Source organism: Artemia franciscana, chromosome 20 (genome assembly GCF_032884065.1).
Source record: "Artemia franciscana chromosome 20, ASM3288406v1, whole genome shotgun sequence".
Lineage (NCBI taxonomy): Eukaryota > Metazoa > Arthropoda > Branchiopoda > Anostraca > Artemiidae > Artemia > Artemia franciscana.
The window spans coordinates 12,717,895-12,736,513 of record NC_088882.1 but is presented as its reverse complement, the minus strand read 5'-3'; the positions used below and the strand labels follow the sequence as shown (position 1 = coordinate 12,736,513).

General features: G+C 35.6%; 2 protein-coding genes across 3 annotated transcripts in view; both read left to right on the top strand.

Moving 5' to 3' along the window:
- The window catches only part of LOC136039767 (teneurin-a-like), a gene marked incomplete in the record, with an annotated part of 538,588 nt that overhangs the window by 279,936 nt on the left and 240,033 nt on the right, over nucleotides 1–18,619 (top strand).
- Nucleotides 5,481–18,619, top strand: part of LOC136039766 (histone acetyltransferase p300-like) — a gene marked incomplete at its 3' end in the record, with an annotated part of 36,557 nt that continues 23,418 nt past the window's right edge. Inside the window, 2 exon segments of one of the 2 annotated variants that reach the window (XM_065723629.1) lie at nucleotides 5,481–5,607; nucleotides 18,167–18,216. In XM_065723629.1, coding sequence (XP_065579701.1) covers nucleotides 18,183–18,216 — 34 coding nt within the window. 2 annotated transcript variants of the gene reach the window in all.

The window sequence follows — 18,619 nt, the reverse complement described above, 5'->3', positions numbered from 1 at the left end:
TGACGTGGTTGACATAATTGGAACGGATTCGCTCTATTGTGGGGAGGGAGGGTTAACTCTGAAAAATTAGAAAAAATGACATATTTTTAACTTACGAAGGAGTGATTGGATCTTCATGAAACTTCACATTTAGAAGGACCTCGTAACTCAGATCGCTTATTTTAAACCTCAACCAGATCCAGCGTCACTGGAGAGGACAGTTGGGGGGGGGACCGGAAACCTTAGAAAATACTTAAAGCAGTGATATCAGGATGAAACTGGATGGGAAGAATAAAAACCTGTGTAAGACATGTGACTGACATAATCGGACTGGATCTGCTGTCTTTGGTGGATTTGAGGGGGGGGGGTAATTTTGAAAATTGAGGTATTTGTAACTTACAAATGGGTGAACAGATCTTAATGAAATTTGATATTTAGAAGGATCTTGTGCTTTAAAACTCTAATTTTAAATTCCGACCATATCCTGTGACATTGGGGGGAGTTGGAGGGGGAAACCGGAGGGGGAAACGTGAAAATTGGGGTGTTTTTCTCTTATGAATAGGTGATCAGATCTCAATGAAACTTGATATATATAGAAGGATCTTATGTCTCAGACGCTCGATTTTTTAACTCGAATTGGATCCGGGGACATAGGGGTTTGGAGGAGGGAAACAGAAATCTTTGAAAACGCCTAGAGTGGAGAGATCAGGATGAAATATGATGGGAAGAATAAGCACAAGTTCTAGATACGTGATTGATATAATTTGAATGGATTCGTTCTCTTTGCAGGAGCTGGGGAGTGTTAACTTGGAAAAATTAGAAAAACTGAGGTATTTTTGACTTAAGAATGGGAGACCAGATTGCAATGAAATTTGATATTTAGAAGGAATTCATGTCTCTGAGCTCTTATTTCAAATCCCAACCAGATCTGTTGACATTGGCGGGAGTTGGAGGGGGAAATCTTGGAAAACGCTTGGAGTGGAGGAATCAGGATAAAGCTTGGTGGATAGAATAAGCAAATGTCCTTGATATTGATTAACATAACCATACTGATTCGCTCTCTTTGGGGGTGTTAGGGGGAAGGGTTCAGTGATTTGGCAAGTTTGGTGCTTCTGGACATACTAGGACAATGACAATTGGTAGGCGTGTCAGGGAGCTGCACAAATTAACTTGATAAAGTCGCTTTCCCAGATTCAACCATCTGGGGGGCTAAAGGGAGAGGAAAAATTAGGTATTTATAACTTACGAGTGGGTGATTGGATCTTAATGAATTTTGATATTTAGAAGGACATTGTGACTCAGAGGTCTTTTTTTAAATCCTGACAGGCATTAAGCCTCTGATTTTCCTTTTAAATCATTCTATTGATTCTTAGAATTTTGTTAGAGCTCATACCATATGAGCTGTTGGCTCTTAGCTCTTCTTGCCTTGTCACAAGTGCCATATGAGCTCTAAGCTCTTGCTTTTTTTTTTGTCTTAGTATTTTTTTTTCTCCAGTTTGTTTATTAATGACACTAAATTTGGATTTTGGTGCCATTAGGCATTCAATATTTCCAACTCTTTTCAAAAGTTCCCAGAATAAAAAAAAACTTCTACTATTAATTTAGATTGGTCTGGAATAGGGGCCAGTGGTGTGACTCTGTAAGATAAGCCAAACTTGACCCAGCTCTAAATGGGTACCTACAGAAATCTATAACAATTACTTTCAAGGGATGAAAACTGCAAAAATCTGAAATCGTTTTTCTGTCATGGAATCATGATAGATGCCATTAGAGTCTGCTTGAAACTGCAACAAACCAATAAAATCTGAAATATTAATCAGTAGAAAGATTTAAGGCTTATTGGCCCAGATTTCTAAATAGTTTTCAGATTTTTATCCAACAATAATTATTATGACTGTGTTTGGTGTAAAGAGTAAAGTTTCTGCATTTATTTTATTTACAGGGACAGTCTTGACAAAAGAGTCAAAGGCTAGACTACACTGCAGAAAACTTTTTTTTTTTACATAAAGCCATGTTTCCATTTAGTATTTTATGGACAAGATTCCAAATGAATTTCAGTGCTTTTTGTGCTTTTTTCTCAAAATCATTCAATCAAAATTATGAGAAAGCCATTTAGCCAAAAAAAAAAAAAAAAAAATATGCGTATTTTGTTTTAATTATTCCTCTACAGAGAGCCAAAAATTTAACATTCATTGATTCAAAAACGTTCAGAAATTAAATAAAAAAAAACAAGTTTTTTAACTGAAAGTAAGGAGTGACATTAAAACTTAAAATGAACAGAAATTACTCTGTATATGAAATGGGTTGTCCCCTTTGCAATCCCTTGCTCTTTACGCTAAAGTTTGACTCTTTGCCACAATTCTATTTTTTAAAACAATTAAAAGCTTTAGTGCAAAGAGCAAGGGATTGCAAAGGGGACAACCTATTTCATATACGGAGTAATTTCTGTTTGTTTTAAGTTTTAATGTTGCTCCTTACTTTCAGTTAAAAAAAACTTTTTTTTTATTTATTTAGATGAAAATAGGCAGAAAGTGAAACTGATAATTTTTGCAGTTTTTATACATATAAAAATCCCCTAAAAAACAACAATGTTGTAAAAACCATGCTGCTTTGCAGAAAAGTGAACTCAAAATCAACAGCCAAAAAAAGTAATTATATCAATTTATCTGCCTCAGTGCAATAGCAAGACTTGAAAACAAATTTTTGGCTGTAAAAAGAAGTGAATATTTTGCTTTTCAACACTGTTGAGACAACACAATCCTGAAATATCATTTTGACAGCCTAAAGAAGTTAGGATTTTAAATTTTGCCTCCTTGTTATTATGAAATGAAGATTTGTGCCTCATAGTTGGCTTTTGTGGTAATATGGACATATTCCCTTGAATGATGTAAATTTAATTAAATACTTTTTGGTGGTATGCATCATTGGTAAAATCTAACAGAGACTACAGAGAGTAACTGAAACCTTGTTTCAAACTTGTTTGCAAAACAGTCTTTATAATTAAAAACTTATTGGAAAACTCAACTATTAAAACCAATTACAAAAACAAAGAAATTTTGTTTTCACCCAAACCAGAGCAAGTGGTCCCAACCACCAATCCATCACTACATAAGGGGTGAGGCGCCTGTACCCCCCTGGATCTGCCATTGTACTGGTAAAACAGTAGTTTATAAGTGGCCTATCAGAATAAGAAGAAAGCATAGTGAGATTTGTTCTGAATTTTTTTTTTTATTCAACTTAATCTTGACAAATCAAATGTTTGTAAATTATTCAATTTTTACAAAATGTGTTTATAATGAAATAACTAGTTTGAAACAAATGTTATAACCCATTTTAAATCCAAGAAATAAAGAATTAAATTATAATTTTCAAGGGTCCTAAATGTTGGCAAAATTCTACTTTAGTGACTTTTGGCTACCTTGGAAAGGGGTTAGGTTAAGAAAATGAAACTTTCAGGGATGGGTCTATAGGCTAAAGTATGTCCTTGGAAGGTATTTTGAAGTACCTACCTCTACTTGGTTTTAAAGATATGCAAGTACATTTCATAAATTTTGAAAAAAAAACATTGATATGGCTCAGGATTCTACTCAAATAACAGGAATTGAATTATCAGAACTAAAGGCAGAGAAAAGGCAATTGGTAACTGAAAATTCAGGTAAAATGTTGTTTTGTCAAAATTTCAATAGGTAATTGACCTGTTATGTCGGCAAATTTCAGGGTCAATGTTCCTGTTACCTGAACAATTGTTTAGGAACATGAAACTATTGTTAATAGATGCATTTTGACTTTTTGAACATATTTTCTCTCTTGCAAAACTACCTCAAACTCACCATTATAGAGTTATTATATATTTGCATATTAGGGGGGGGGGGGTAAAGCATAGCCTATATTAAGTACAGCAATGGTTAGTTTATGTATTTAATATATGCTATGCTTTACTCCCACCCCCCTAATGTGCAATTATATAGCCCAAATTTGTTTCTAAACTATTACAGATTTGCAATTTCAAATATCCAATCAGCAAAAATGGAAATGATTGCAATTCTATATGTGTAAATACAAGAATGTTTGGGCTGGAATAACTCCATAACAGTGAGTTTGTGGTAGTTTTGCAAGAGAGAAAAGATGTTCCAGAAGTCAAAATGCATCTATTAACAACAGTTTCATGACCCTAAACAATTGTTCAGGCAATAAGAACATTGAACAATTTCAGGGCCCTTTAGAGGGAGAAAGAGTGGAGGTGTGTACTTTAAAATACCTTCCCAGGATATACTTTAGCCTGTAGACCCATCCCAGAAAGTTTCATTTTCCTAACCTAACCCCTTTCCAAGATAGCCAAAAGTCACTATAGTAGAATTTTACCTGGGCTTACAGTTGATTTGGGAGAAAAGCAATTATTATGTTCAGACAGAGTATAAAAATAGCATTTACTGATATGTTCACTTTTTTTGTAGGTCAGTAGTATGAACTGCCCTATATTTACCTCTTCTTTCTGCTTAGCTAAGCAATGGAAAAAAAAATTGAAAATTGACCAAAGTGAGTCCATCTGAAAATATTCTAAAATCTATCCTATAGGCTACTGGGCATTGTTTTGGATGTAGCCTAGCCTATACAGATTTCTGAATTTTCAGTCACCCTTTTTAATGAGTTTCCAAGATAGAAAAATCCCTGCAAGACAATTTTTTGGTAAAATTTTAGTTAATTGACTTCTTGCTATCTTGGAAAGGGTTTAGGTTAGAAAAGTGAAACTCTCAGGGATGGGTCTACAGGCTAAAGTTTGTCCTGGGAAGGCATTTTAAAAGTACCCACCTCCACTCCTTCTTCCTCTAGAGGGCCCTGAAATTCGCCAATATGAGAGGTTCTATACCTATTGAAATTTTGACAAAACAACATTTTACCATAATTTTCAGTTCCTAGTTGCTTTCTCTCTGCCTTTAGTTCTGAAAATGCAATTCCTGTTATTTGAGTAGAATTTTGAGCCATATCACTTTTATTTTCATAATTTAGGAAATGTATTTGCATATCTTTAAAACCTTGTAAAATGGAACTGAGCAAAGTTATGTAGCTGAAAACAATTTTGTTGTGCTTCAAATAAGCAGAAGATCTATTTTGCAAGGTTTCACTATTATAACACACATATTTTTAAAGGTCAGGGCCCTCTACAGGGAGAAGGAGTGGAGGTAGTTACTTCAAAATATCTTCCTGGAACATACTTTAGTCTGTAGACCCATCCTTGAAAGTTTCATTTTCCTAACCTAAACCCTTTCCGAGATAGCAAGAAATCAATTAACTAGAATTTTACCAAATTTTTTACTGAGACTTTGTATCCAACATGAGTTTTATGCCGATACCACACCAGACTTCAGAATTTTCCAGAGTTCCTAATTTTAGATCCCATCTGAAAATTAAGTAGCTTCTTCTTTGATAAACATAGTCGGTAAATACACACCATCTTCTAAAATATTTTTGACATTTTTGGCTGAGAAAAAATCTCATTGGTTGCAATCATCGCCATCTTTTAAGATTTTTATTTACATTCGCCGCCACTTTGTTAGGTTCTAAAATCTTGGAGTTTATTTGATGATAGAAATTACACTAATATGAGCTAATAAAAGTGATTTTTGTGTAGTAAGTTGTTTTTGAACTTTATTCTATATAATATTGTATCCATTTTAGGAGGTTTGGACATCTCTTAAATGTCATTATTTTTTTTGATAATCCTTGCTCTTTGGTTTGGTTTTGTAATTTATTTTAACTAATTACTAATGTTCAGACACGTTTTTGAGATAAAGCTGGGTTCTGTTCATTTAGATTCTGAATATAAGATCTCTTTTCTGCAAAATAGTTCACGAAACTTTGGATAGAGTATGTGAGAAGGTTGGGTATGACAAGCAGCATCAGCCTCTCTACACAGCACTCTATCATGTAGTTGGGATCAGTTTGAAACTGAATGGGATAGACAGTCCCACTCATGTTTCCATGACTTGTGATCCCATTCCTTGTCAAGTCTGGTCAAAGGACATGGCAGTGGGTGTAATCACTATCTCAGCCTAAAGACTTTTGTTGACAACCTCCTTAGAGAAAAATGTTGTCACATTTGGGTATTAATAGGATGTTTAGACAGCTTATGTGATATGCCTCTTGTATACAGTTGCCTTGAGTGTTTGTATAGAGAGGATTATTTGGTTGTGCATTATACTTGTAGACCAGCATCATGTCACCTTAGTGGTGTCTGAAAACATGTTTTAGAAGCTATAGGTACTCTAGTCTTTTATTGTTGTAAGGGAGATCATGTAGACCAACTATGCATTTTTCAACATGCCTCTAAACTCTCAATTAGGCTAGTATCATTCTTTGAAGAAAGAGAGATAGGATGTGTATCAAAACAGGTCTGAGTTTAGCCTTGTTGTGCCTGAGAAACACGTTATGGTGCATTTACAGAGGCCACAGCTATAATTATACTCATGCTTTATAATTATAACTTGGTGAAAATGCAGGGATGACCCTTCAGTGTCATCTCTGCTATAGGTTGTAAACTGGTGCTACTACTTTACAAACAAGTTGGGTCACAGGGAATTGTATAAGGGGTATCTTAAAGAGTAGGACAGTTAAAAAGGGATAAGAAAATGTTTTGGTCAGGAATCAGGCAGATGTGGTTTTAGGATTAAAGTCCCTAAGCAACCTAGGTAAAGAACCTAAGATTTCTAGATAGGTTCTCAGACTTGTAACTGAGTCTTCTCTAAAAAAAAAAAAAAAAATCAGACTATTGAATATCAGATCTAAGTTTCACATTGGGAAACAATACTTTAGGTACTTGAGGCTAGAACTGATAAAAATTTGGTAGATATGGAGGAGTTGTATAAGGAACCCTATGTAGCTGTATAAGCCTATAGCTTATACAGCCTAAGAGCTGTATAAGGGACCCTCAACCTTGAAAGAACTTATAATGACTAAATTCACAAATTTTCTATTTTAGCATAGCGTTGACTTGTTTTTCACACCAAATGTTGGATTTTACATAAGCTCTGAATAACTGTAGTTCATGCACCCTTTGAGATACCAAAAAGAGATGGGCTGAATATAATGTTATTTATTTATTAATTTTAAACATAAATAGAATAAATTGTAGGCTTGTCTCATTCAAAGTTGATGCCACCACACAACAGCAGCTTTGGAGAGAGTATACAAGATGGTTGGGAATGATTAACACTGTTTATTCTTAATTACCTTAAATCACACCTGCTAGCAATATGGACAAATCCAGTATACACCAGTCAGTGAAAAAGGACTATAGGACATATGCTGCACCCCATTGTTTGAGCCATTTGTTTGTTTGAAATTAAATCACATTTGTTTGTTTGAGCCATTGTTTGAAGTTTAATCATACAGTTCTTGTTTTTAAACAAAAATGGAATATGTTATAGGCTTATCTCATTTTCAAATACAATAGAAAAATACACCAACAAAACCATAAATGCAACAGTCTGATACTACATTGAACTGTAGGTTTACAGAAAGTTTGCACTGGTACTTTGTTTTGTCTGGCATTACATATCATTTGTGGTATCAAGATATATAAGGTAGTTAAAGTATTTATTTTAAGAACCAGGAACAAACATAGGGAAAAGCTAAGCAATGGTTACAGAAAACATTTCTAGATAAACCACAAAATAAAAGGGGGGGGGGACAATTAAAGTATTGAATGTATATACAAATGAAACAAAGACATGATAATGGGTACAATTTCAAAGCAAATAAAAGAATGATACAAATTGTACCAATAGTAGAAAGCAATTAAATATGTATGATAGTGACTAAAGGAACAAAGAACTGTTAAAAATAAAAATTCTCTAAATGAAATTGGTTATCATTGGATATTGCTTAAATTACTTGATATTATCCACCAAAAATCAGAGACAACACATTGTTCCACAATTCAGTTACCCTGTAAGTAAGTAAATATTTCTTGTTTTTCTTTGGCTTAGAGGGTTTTGTTTAAGAGTGCTGTTGAGTTGAATGTTAATTACTAAGACTAAAAAAGATGTAGGTAAAAATACTTAATGACCCAGAGCACTTTAATTAGACTAGCACAATATCCTTTGAATTAAAAATAAAAAACTTAAAGCCTGGTAGCCCTTCCCTCAACTCCTTCATCTTGGATTTCTTCAATAAAAGGAGTTGGCAACAAAACTGAGGTGGAGCATTCCCAAACAGGATAAGCCAAACTATATATAGCATCAGGACATTTGAGAGGTTTTTTTTTCAAAGCTCCTGTTTAGAGTTTAGAGACAATAATTAGCAACTTCATATACATGTCAGTCAAATTTCAAAAGCATATAAAAAGTAAACACCAAGGTCATACAAAAACCAACCCTATGGAAATGCTACCTTGGGAATAAAGTAGGAATAATAATGAGGAATAATGTACATGGAGGAATAGGTGAATAAGGAGTTCAGATTACTTCATTGACATAGGGATGTGAGAGTATTTTGCAGAATGTGTATGTGTTAAGTAGTGCTAATTCAACTTTGACATCATGTGCAGACATTTTAAAAGTGGAATGCCAAACAAAAAATAGTAAATCATTGAAAAGTGAAATAATTTTGGACCCAAGCTGCTCCCTTTGGATGCCCCATTTTAAAATATCCACCAAATGACAACCCTTTATCAATGATTACCTCCTGAGTGTACCTTGGCTGAAATAAGGGATAAATCAAAACACTTAGACCTGTTCTATAATAGATAATTTTGTACCAGGAAAGGTATTGAGACCTTATTCAATGCAGGCTAAGGTCTGGAAGCTGTTGGAAATTTGCAGGAAAATTGACTATTAGAAGATCATTTCTTAGAAAAACCTTGCTGTGAGCAGGACCAGAAATAATTACCATAAAGTTTGTTTGGGACTCTTGAAACAATTAACCTCTCAGCTACTCCATGAGTATATAAGTGATTTTGAAAGCTAGACTTAAATCATAGCTTGGACCAAGTTAAGAATTTCCATCCTTGTTATTTTCTGTGATGACTTCTATAGAACTAATTTCCACATCTGGTTGCTATTACCTTAAATAACACTTGTCAGCAATGGGGTGACCTGTAGTCACCAGTTAGTGAACATACTCAATGCTGGCAGAAGAGATTGTATCCTGGTATAACAAGGTCCATAGACTTGCCACCTGATTAGAAAAAAATTGCTATGCAACCTTGAGTTAGTATGCTTCTTGAAAGGTTTTTGATCATGTCTTCTTGGTCTTGAAAAGACATCCATTTGAAAGATATTTGGGATAATAATTACTGCCTTGTGGAGGACTCAGCTATCTCCCAGTTGAACAGGAACTCTTTATGTTTCTACTCTTTCTCAATTTTGCACTTAACTCTGTGAATTGTTTCAACAGAAATAGTGTTCAATCTGTCAAAAGCTTGTTTCATAGACTGGTAACTCTCACTGAAGGAGTAGCTTCCTTTTCTAGTGGTACACAGATTTGTTGAATGTATTCTAGTCACGTGATGTAAAGGGTGGGCAAATGGATGAGAAAGAGCATTCTTTTACCTTAACCTTAAATTACCTTAAATCGCATTTGCCCGCAAGATAAGGTGGTAGATCCTCCTGTAGTTCTTGCTGGTGGTGAGTGATGTAATTATGTTGGCTTAGCTTCCCAGTCCAGCCTCCACTCAGCCCTCTCCCAGTCCCTGTCGACTCCAGCCTTGAAGGAGTGGGGAGTCTCAGCTTGGATGGTAGACTTGGATAGGCTATTCCAGAGGGGGACCACCCAAATGGAAAAGAAATCACGTCGTTCCCTTCTCCAACATCCAGGCAGGTGAAGCTTAAGACTGTGACCTCTTGAATTGTTAGCCAGGGAGGGGGTGAAGATCTGGTTCAGGTGACCAGATTTGAAAATTTTGCGTGCCATGATCACATCTCCTCTATATCTTTGATAGGTGAGGGTTGGAAGTCTCAAGAGATCCTAGGCAATCCTGGTAAGGGACATTATTTAAGCCATGGACCGGTTTGGTTGCTCTCCTTTGGACACTTTCATCCCCCAATCAAAATTGGTATAACCATGAAAAAAATTATAATAAATGCATGAGCTGTGACAATAACATTATATACTTGTTCATCACCAATCAGGGGCTCTTGTGTCCATTTTATTTTGGGGAAAGGCCAAACTCAAGGTGGGGACAGACAAGGGATTTATAAAGTTTTATAACCACACATGACTTTCTGGTTACAAAAGAGCACTTAATGAGTCCAAGAGCTCGATTAGCTTTTGCAGCCTGAGTGTGGCTGTGGAATTTTAAATCTTTGTCCACAATGACGCCTAAGTCTCTTTCCTTGGCAACTGCTTCCAACTGATCACACCCTATATGGTAGGGATGGTGGGGGTTATTGTGCCCTAAGTGCAGTACCTTGCATTTTGTTGCATTGAATTGTAGGGCCCAAGTTGATGACCAGGAGGATAGCCTGTCAAGGTCCAGCTGAATGCAGGCTCTTTCTTCTTCAGTTTCAGCAGGCCCAATGAGCTTAAAGTTGTCAGCATATAATGTTGAAAGGTTGCATAGATAAGTTGTACAGTCGTTAATATATATGCTGAACAACGCTGGCCCAAGGATGGTTCCCTGTGGGATGCCGCTTATAACCGGGGAAGTGGAGGAGAAAACTGGATCGTCATTATCAGTGTAGATCATGACACGTTGAGATCTACCAGTTAGGAATGCTCCAATCAATCACATCCTCATGCACCTGATAAGCTTTAAGCTTCAGCAACAGGTATGAGTGTTCAACTTTGTCAAAGGCTTTGGCTTGGTCAAGTAAGATAATGTCTACCGGTTTACCCATATCCAAAATTTTAGTTGCATGATCATATGACTGAATAAAGTTGGTGTCGATTGACCTGCCCCTGCAAAATCCATGTTGTCTATTGCTAATAAGTGTATTTTCTTCTAAATAATTATAATAATCTTCTAAATAATAAGAGCATGGTTAATGATACCTTCCATGATCTTGCAAATGGCTGAGGTTAGGCTTATTGGTCGATAATTTCTGGGGTTATCCTTGTCAGCTTTCTTAAAAATTGGTATAATATTTGCTGTTCTCCAATCATTTGGTACCAACTTTTTGGCCAGGGACATGTTGAATATTCTGGAAAGGGGGAGGGAAATGTGAGCAGCAGATTCTATCAAAAGCCAAGGGTGGAGATTATCAGGTCCAGCAGCTTTGTTGGAGTTTAAACTTCTTAGTATTTTAAATACATCTTCTTGATATGATTTTAGGGGCTAGAATCATATCTCTGCTTTTTTCTTCCAGTGTCACTTGATTTGTATTAGTCACTTGATTCATAAAAAGGCCAAGAATGTTCTACTTCTGAGTCTGAAGTTTTTGTTTGTTTTTTTTAGTTTGACCAAAATAGTAGAAATTTGCCCTTAGTAACTAACTGCACTGAATTTTATTTGAAGGTTAATTAAATTCCTGCAAGAATTCAGTCATTAAAACAAATAAGAATTTCTATCTTTTTACATATTATGCTTCAATCCATGCCAACAAAAGTTTTCTAAGTTGCTGATTAGAAAAATAATGACATGTCATAAATAATGTTTTCCCCTTTTTACTCTATTCCCCATCTTAAAACCATGCTCAAATTGCCTTGAAATACAAGCCTCAACAATTATTGCAGTATCAATCAATTTATTTATAACCCATCTACAAAAAGAGGGCGGAACGCCCTTAAGATGGAGTAATAAGAGAAAAAAAAGGTACAAATAAATACAAATCAACACAATCAAACAATTAAATAAGTAATGCTGACCATGGGTGAGACACTATCGACATAGAAGAACGAAAGTCATGAAGCCTTTTATCAATAATAGATGTAGGAGAAACTAGGCGGAATTTGTTCACTAAGTAACTATTTCTAGTCCAAGGAGGGTAACTGAGAAGGAATTTAGCATAACAAAAATATACTCATACGAACAGATAGTTTCTGAGGTTCACTAAAAAACTGCCAAACCAGACAAAGAGAAAGGAGATGAGGTACAACTAGGCTATTATAAATTTTTGCAAGATTTAATTTATCAATATGTTTAATATTAGATGCAATTGAAGCATAAGCAATTCTCAGTTTTTTCTTCAAAAGTTCAAGGGATAAATTCACAGTTTCTTTCATATTTTTTCCAATGGGCATTCCAAGGTAAACTAATTTTTGAGAAAGGGGGACATGAACATTAGCTAAAGATAAAAAAATAGGGCCATTTGTCTCTTTAAAATTGAAAGCTACAACAGCAGTTTTATCAACATTGAAAGAAAGCCCAATATTTTTATATTCATTATAAAGCTGATTAAATGCGTTTTCACATCCACTAAAAGTACAGCTTAGATTCAAAACGTCATCTGCAAAAGTTATTAAAGACAAGTTAAATCCATGGTCAATACAACTAAAATTAACAGAATTTTGGGCATTTAAAACAGAGTTATTAAATAAAGAAGGTGAGGTAAGGCCACCTTGATGGACTCCTTTCAAAATATCAAAAAGGGAAGATCCCCCCTTTAACTTCGCCTTAAGGTGATGGTACATATACAGAAGGCACTTCACTATACAAAAATTTACCCCTCTTTTATATGCTTCAAATAAAACTTGGGAAAATATGCAAGAGTTGAAAGCACGAGCAACATCTAAAGCACAAAGGATAATATGGGATCTACTTCTTTCTGCATCAGCAAGAACATTCATTAAAGCAAAAACGGCATGCTCCCAGCTAATACCTTTTTGGTAACCAAACTGGTGGGGTGGGACATAACATTTAGAAACAATTTCATCCAAAATAACTGACTCAAACAATTTAAAAATAGTACAAGAAACTGTTATAGGTCGGAACGAATCACACGAAGTAAAATCCTTTTTGCCTTTTTTCGGGATAGGGGTTATTTGACCAACTGTAAATTGATAAGGAACAACTCCGTTTTCAATAGACATTTGAAAAAGTAGAGATAAATGATTAAAAAGAAGAGCACTTGCATAATCAAAATGTCTGGCAGTAATTCCATCAACTCCCGCGGAATTTCTTTTCTTTAGTTTTTGACAATAAAACAATACATCACTTGGCTTAATTATAAATGTCGAAGGTTCGTGTTTCTTCAGACAAGCACTTAATTCTTTTTCAAATTTTGACTCAAGAGCAGGATTGGGAGAAGAAAACTCATGCTTATAATAATTTATCCACTCAGGCTCAGGAATATTATTTGCACTAATGTGTTCACAAGGGCGCTCAAATTTTTTCCAGAGCTTCAAAGGGTTCTCTGCAATTTTATGAGCGTTTTTCTCAATAAGATCAACCTTATGTTTTCTTAACACTTTAGCAAAAAAACGTGTAGAATGTAGCTGCAGACCATTTATAGTCCCAGACTTAGGCCTGCCGCAATCCCTCCAAATATTCAGCCAAATTTTAGAAGACTCGCACGCAGAAATAAGGGAAGGGTTTTTTGACCAACCCTGAATTTGAGAGCCTTTCCTAATATGCTTGCACGGGACAGCTGAAGCTTCAGCACACTTTAATGGATGGTTAATTTCAGCTAGATAGGTGGTAAGTCTGATGGCTATTTCTTTTTCACTAAGGCCAGAGCGCATGCACAGCAAATGAAAGGGCACCTTTATTTTATTTAATATTCTGTCACATTCAAAACAAAACATCTCGCGGTTAACTTATTTCCAGTCTTTTATATAAAACCACTTTTTATCTGGCTGTTTAGGGGCATGAAATGAAGCATTTATTTTCAACTTTATTGGAAGGTGATCCGAATAAAAGCCATCACAAATTACCTCAACAATTTCACAGGGGAAAGATGCAATAAAATGATCAAGGTTAGAAGTTGCTGACAGGACACCAATAAACGTGAAAGTTTCTGTTTTGTCAGCAACTGAGTAGGAAGGGGGGAGGGAATTCAGAAGGAGTTGGGTTCTTGGCAATGATCTGTCTGTTAAGTCACAATTAAAGTCTCCTGCAATCAAAACTCGAGCATTTGGATTCTTTGAAACTCCCTTCACAAAACTCGCTAGCTTTTTGCAAGCATTTATGGATTTATTCTCTGATTGCAAAGAGCAGTAATTAGTTGGCAGGTAAACGTTTATACAGATTAGGTCCGAAAATTCGGCAGCAATGAAATGGTCATTCAACTCAAGGAGATTGACGGGAAATTGTGAAATAATAGTTAATCCGCCTGAAGGTCGGCCACGGCTCTTATTCATTTTCGCTGGGTGAAATAAGAGATAAGAATTCTGTGAAATGCTGAGTAAATTTTTCCTTTCATGGGACAAAAAATGTTCTTGCAGAAAAATTATTTCATTTGTACTTAAAAGTTCAGAGAGGACTAGGCCTTTGTCAACCACTTTGCCATTGATATTCCATGATAAGAGATTTAAGGCTCGAGCCATTATGCTGACTTAACTTTACTTAAAAGTCCTTGGGCGACTGGACATTTGAAGCTGTAACAGGGATGATCCTGTGATTTGCACAATGCACACTTCTTGGGGCTTTGACAAGGAGATGTTTTGGAGCTTGAACGACCATGGTCACCACAGACTGCGCAAATAGCTTCATTTTTGCAGCTACTGGATATATGTCCGTAAGCTTGACACTTGAAACATCTTACCGGGAGGGAGAGATACTCAGCCACTTTGATCCTCTCATAATCTATGACTGGGGGATTTTTTATGGCATTCATAAGATCAACTTTGGTTTCAAATTTCAATCGAAACGAGTGGGTGTTGCCAATCTGTCTTGAACTGACACATTTAGGAATCAGTGTGCAAAGTTCACCGTCATTTATATTGCTGGGAACAAATCGAGCAATACCGAGGTGAGAGGGGCTCCTGATTGTTGCAGAAAGAGATTTATCACCGTTCTGAAAGACCCCGACAAGAGTTTCTGCATCAGCCTTGCTAGCTGTAACAACTCGCCAATTATCTTTTCTGGGCTGAACTTCGACAATTTTAGAGCACTCTGCCACACATTTTTTGCAAAAAGTCTTTCCTCAAATCAGACTTCGTGAGGTCAGAGGGCAAATTCTTGAGTACCACTGCATATGAGGGCTTTGTTTCAGTAACTGTAGGAACAATCGAGGGGGCGGGAGGGTCCTTATTCATGAAATTGTCTAGCTTATTATAAACTTCTGTAACTTTTCTGGTGATTACTGCAGCTATCTCACCAGGACAGATAGGGACTTCGTCAGGTTCAACTATCACAAAGACTGGCAGCTCAACGTTACGTTGCTCACAAAGTTCAAGTACCTTTAACATTTTGTTAATATTGTCTTCGGCACTTTTTTTAATTGACACTCTATTGGTGTAGTGAGCAGAAGACCACAGTATCTCCTTAGCCTTGATTATATCGTCCTTTGAAAAAAACTCGCATGCTTTACGACTTATCTCGTCACTCTTATTTCCAGCTTTTCGAGCACAATTTAAAAAGTTCAAAATCGCATTCCAAACTAATTTCTCCAACATGGCTATTGCAGATAATATGTCATTGAAATATATTCAAGTTCTTAAGTCCTTGTACGAAAATCTCTTTGCTTAATAAATCACTAAGTCCCAAGGGAATTTGCACTCAAATACCAAAACTATCAATTAGCCAACAAATGAAAATAATCCAATTATGAATGATGTTTCAATAAATGTCTATAGGGAAATCAGACCAGCTTGAGCTCACTGTAAAACACAATGGTTTTATTAACCATTAACAAGTTTTTATCAGTATTGTCCCATGGACAATTTTATTTAATGTGTTCAATTCTAATATGCCAAGGACAGTGAATGTAATCTGGATTGCTTGGTTTGGTTAGGTACTTTGTTAACCATGTATATCTTAGGGCAGGTAATTTGTATGATATAGTGCCAACCTAATAGTATTTGTTAAAGTAGAACCTAACTTTTTTCCATGTATGAAATTCATTTAGTTTGTACTCTGTATTGAAAGAGAATTGTGTCAAACCAAGGAAATTAAAATGAAGATTTGGGATTGTGCCAAAGACTGATGAAGAGGTTATTAGATTTTTTCAGGATAAGGGGTTGTTGCCCCGAACAAAAACAATGCATCAATGGATACAACATGATTTTATGTTCTAAAATGCCTTGTTGGAGATGTATGAGTAAGGCATGTTGAAAACAAGGTTGTTTGCATGTCCTTTCATTATATTTTGTGACATTTCATTAGGATTGAACTCCAGAGAAACAGGTTCTACTTAGATGAAGAATTTGAGGTTGGCACTATATCATGCACATGCTATAGGACAAATTAAAGAACAATCAGGAATTTAATTTTTGAAAAAAATACCTCCATATACAGTTTTTTTTTTTTTTTTTTTTTTTTTTATAGTGATTACCCAAAAAAGAAGAGAAACATGAGTGACAACAGGAAAAAAAGCTAAGAACATATGGCACTAGACTCTTAAGAAGGAGTGGCTTTCCTTTGAAGTGAGGTGTCTGGAATCTGCAGATTGTTAATATTTTCTCAAATTTCCATTGTCATTATCAAGTTTAACTGATTAGTTTTGCTTATTAGTTTTGCTTATTTATTTTCATGATTTTATGTGGTAGCATTAACAAAGTAGTGGCACTGCCACTACTTCAAGAATTACCAACAACTAAAATGTGCATAGCTCCTATACTCTAGGACTGGTGCTTTAGAGCAGTGGCTCCCAACCTATTTTGGTCCACATACCCCTAATCAAGGCCCTTAAAGGTTGCATACCCATTACTTTAGAATTGTTGTTTTACTGTTTTCTCAACTAAGATCAGATTGTCTAATCACAATATTTATTGTCATCTATAACAGTGCATAAATGTGTACAAGTATGTACAAAAATCAATGTGGCACTTGAGGCTGCTTTTTTGCTAAAATACTATCAATCTTGGCTTTATGTCACTAAAGGCAACTATAAGGTAACTTTGTACACTCAGTCTGTTTTTGGTTTTGATTAATGATATTGCTGACAATGACACTTCACAAAGGTAAGTAGATCAAAATGGCAAACAGCTACATTTTGGAACTTCAGTTCTAAGGTGCAGTCATTGGCAAGTTGAATCAAATTCTCTGTAAGTTTGTCACTAAAACCAGGGCTTGAGGTGGTTGCATCCTGAACAAATGGATTTTGGATCCAGTGCTGAGTTCTATCTTTGGCCATGATCAATGGGAAATATGACACAAGTTCTTCTTGCAACTTTGTCAGATGCTCCCATATACAATCACTGATTGTGTTTAGGTTGTCAATTTCACTATCATCTGGAAACTTATCAATGGTCAAGAATACACTAACACTGTTTCTTTGAATTTTTTAAAGCCAGAATTTTCTGAAGAAACCACACATCTTCAAATTCAGAGAGAGTATGTCCATCTGGAAACCTTGTATTGAGAGATTCAGGTTAGAACTTCAGACCCAGTTCTGATTTTCAAAGAGTGAACTGAATGCAGACTTTTGATCGAAAAGAAACCCATGAACTTCTTGTCAGAGCTCAAAAAGTCTCCTTATCTTCCCATGAGACAAACAGCAAACCCCTGTGTGCAGAAGTAAATGTTGATGTTCTGAACCCATCTCTTCACACAACAACTTGAACAGTCTTGAGTTCAGTGGTCAGGCTTTGATGAAGTCGATCACTTTTGCAGTCTTGTTAAGGGTGACTTCACTTCTATTTTTCCTGCATACAAGAGTTCCTGCATGCCAGATATCACTTTGGTGGCATATCTCTGTACACCTTCCAACAATTTTATGTCTTTGAAAAAATAAAGGTAAGCTAGAGACATTCCAACTTCAAGCATAGGGCATAAATTCCCTTATACTAAAGACTGATGACTTTAGTGGAACAAGTGGAAAGAGTATGCTTAATCAGCCTCATGGATGAATTAGCACCAGCAGCAGACTTCATAGCATGAGTGCTGAATTTATTACCAATAGTGATTCCAAGATCTATCTCAGTATTTACAGAGAAAAGTGGGTAACCTGAGAGACAATAATATTGAAAAGGGCTCATTTTACCAAGATGAATGACATGGCACTTGACAATATTAAATTTAGGAAGCAGAGCCTCAGTTCATTGATCATGCAGTCTGAGACTATTTTGTTGAAGGGTAGTTGCATAAACATATCTTCATTACTTGTATTGAATTTACACTCAGTGCATATGTTAATTGTCTGTTTTCCAGGTTCTGATTATCTGACATGGACAACTATGGAGGTCCATCAGGATCGTCAGGTAATCATATATTGTTAATTCTACTTTTTGTTGGGAGAAATATTGTTTGAACAATGAAGTCAGGAGAGTTCAAGGTATTAGAAATGGACAGGGGGGGATTTCCATCCCACATATAGCCTGAATTGCTACCACTGGTATTGAAGTACAGGGACTCAGCATTACAGGGTCCAGTTGAGTTTTGTCATAAGAGACTGACAACTTTTGATGCACAAATTTCTTTCTTTGATGACTCTGTATGTTTCCATTATGTGTATGACTGTGCAAGTTGATCCACACTTGTGGTAGTAGTGTGTTTCTGCAGTTTTTATTTTGGTTTTTGTGTATTTATTTTATTCTTTTTACTATGCATGTGTGTGTTTGTTTGTCTATTTTGTATGTATTGTTTTTTTTTGTTGTTTTTCTA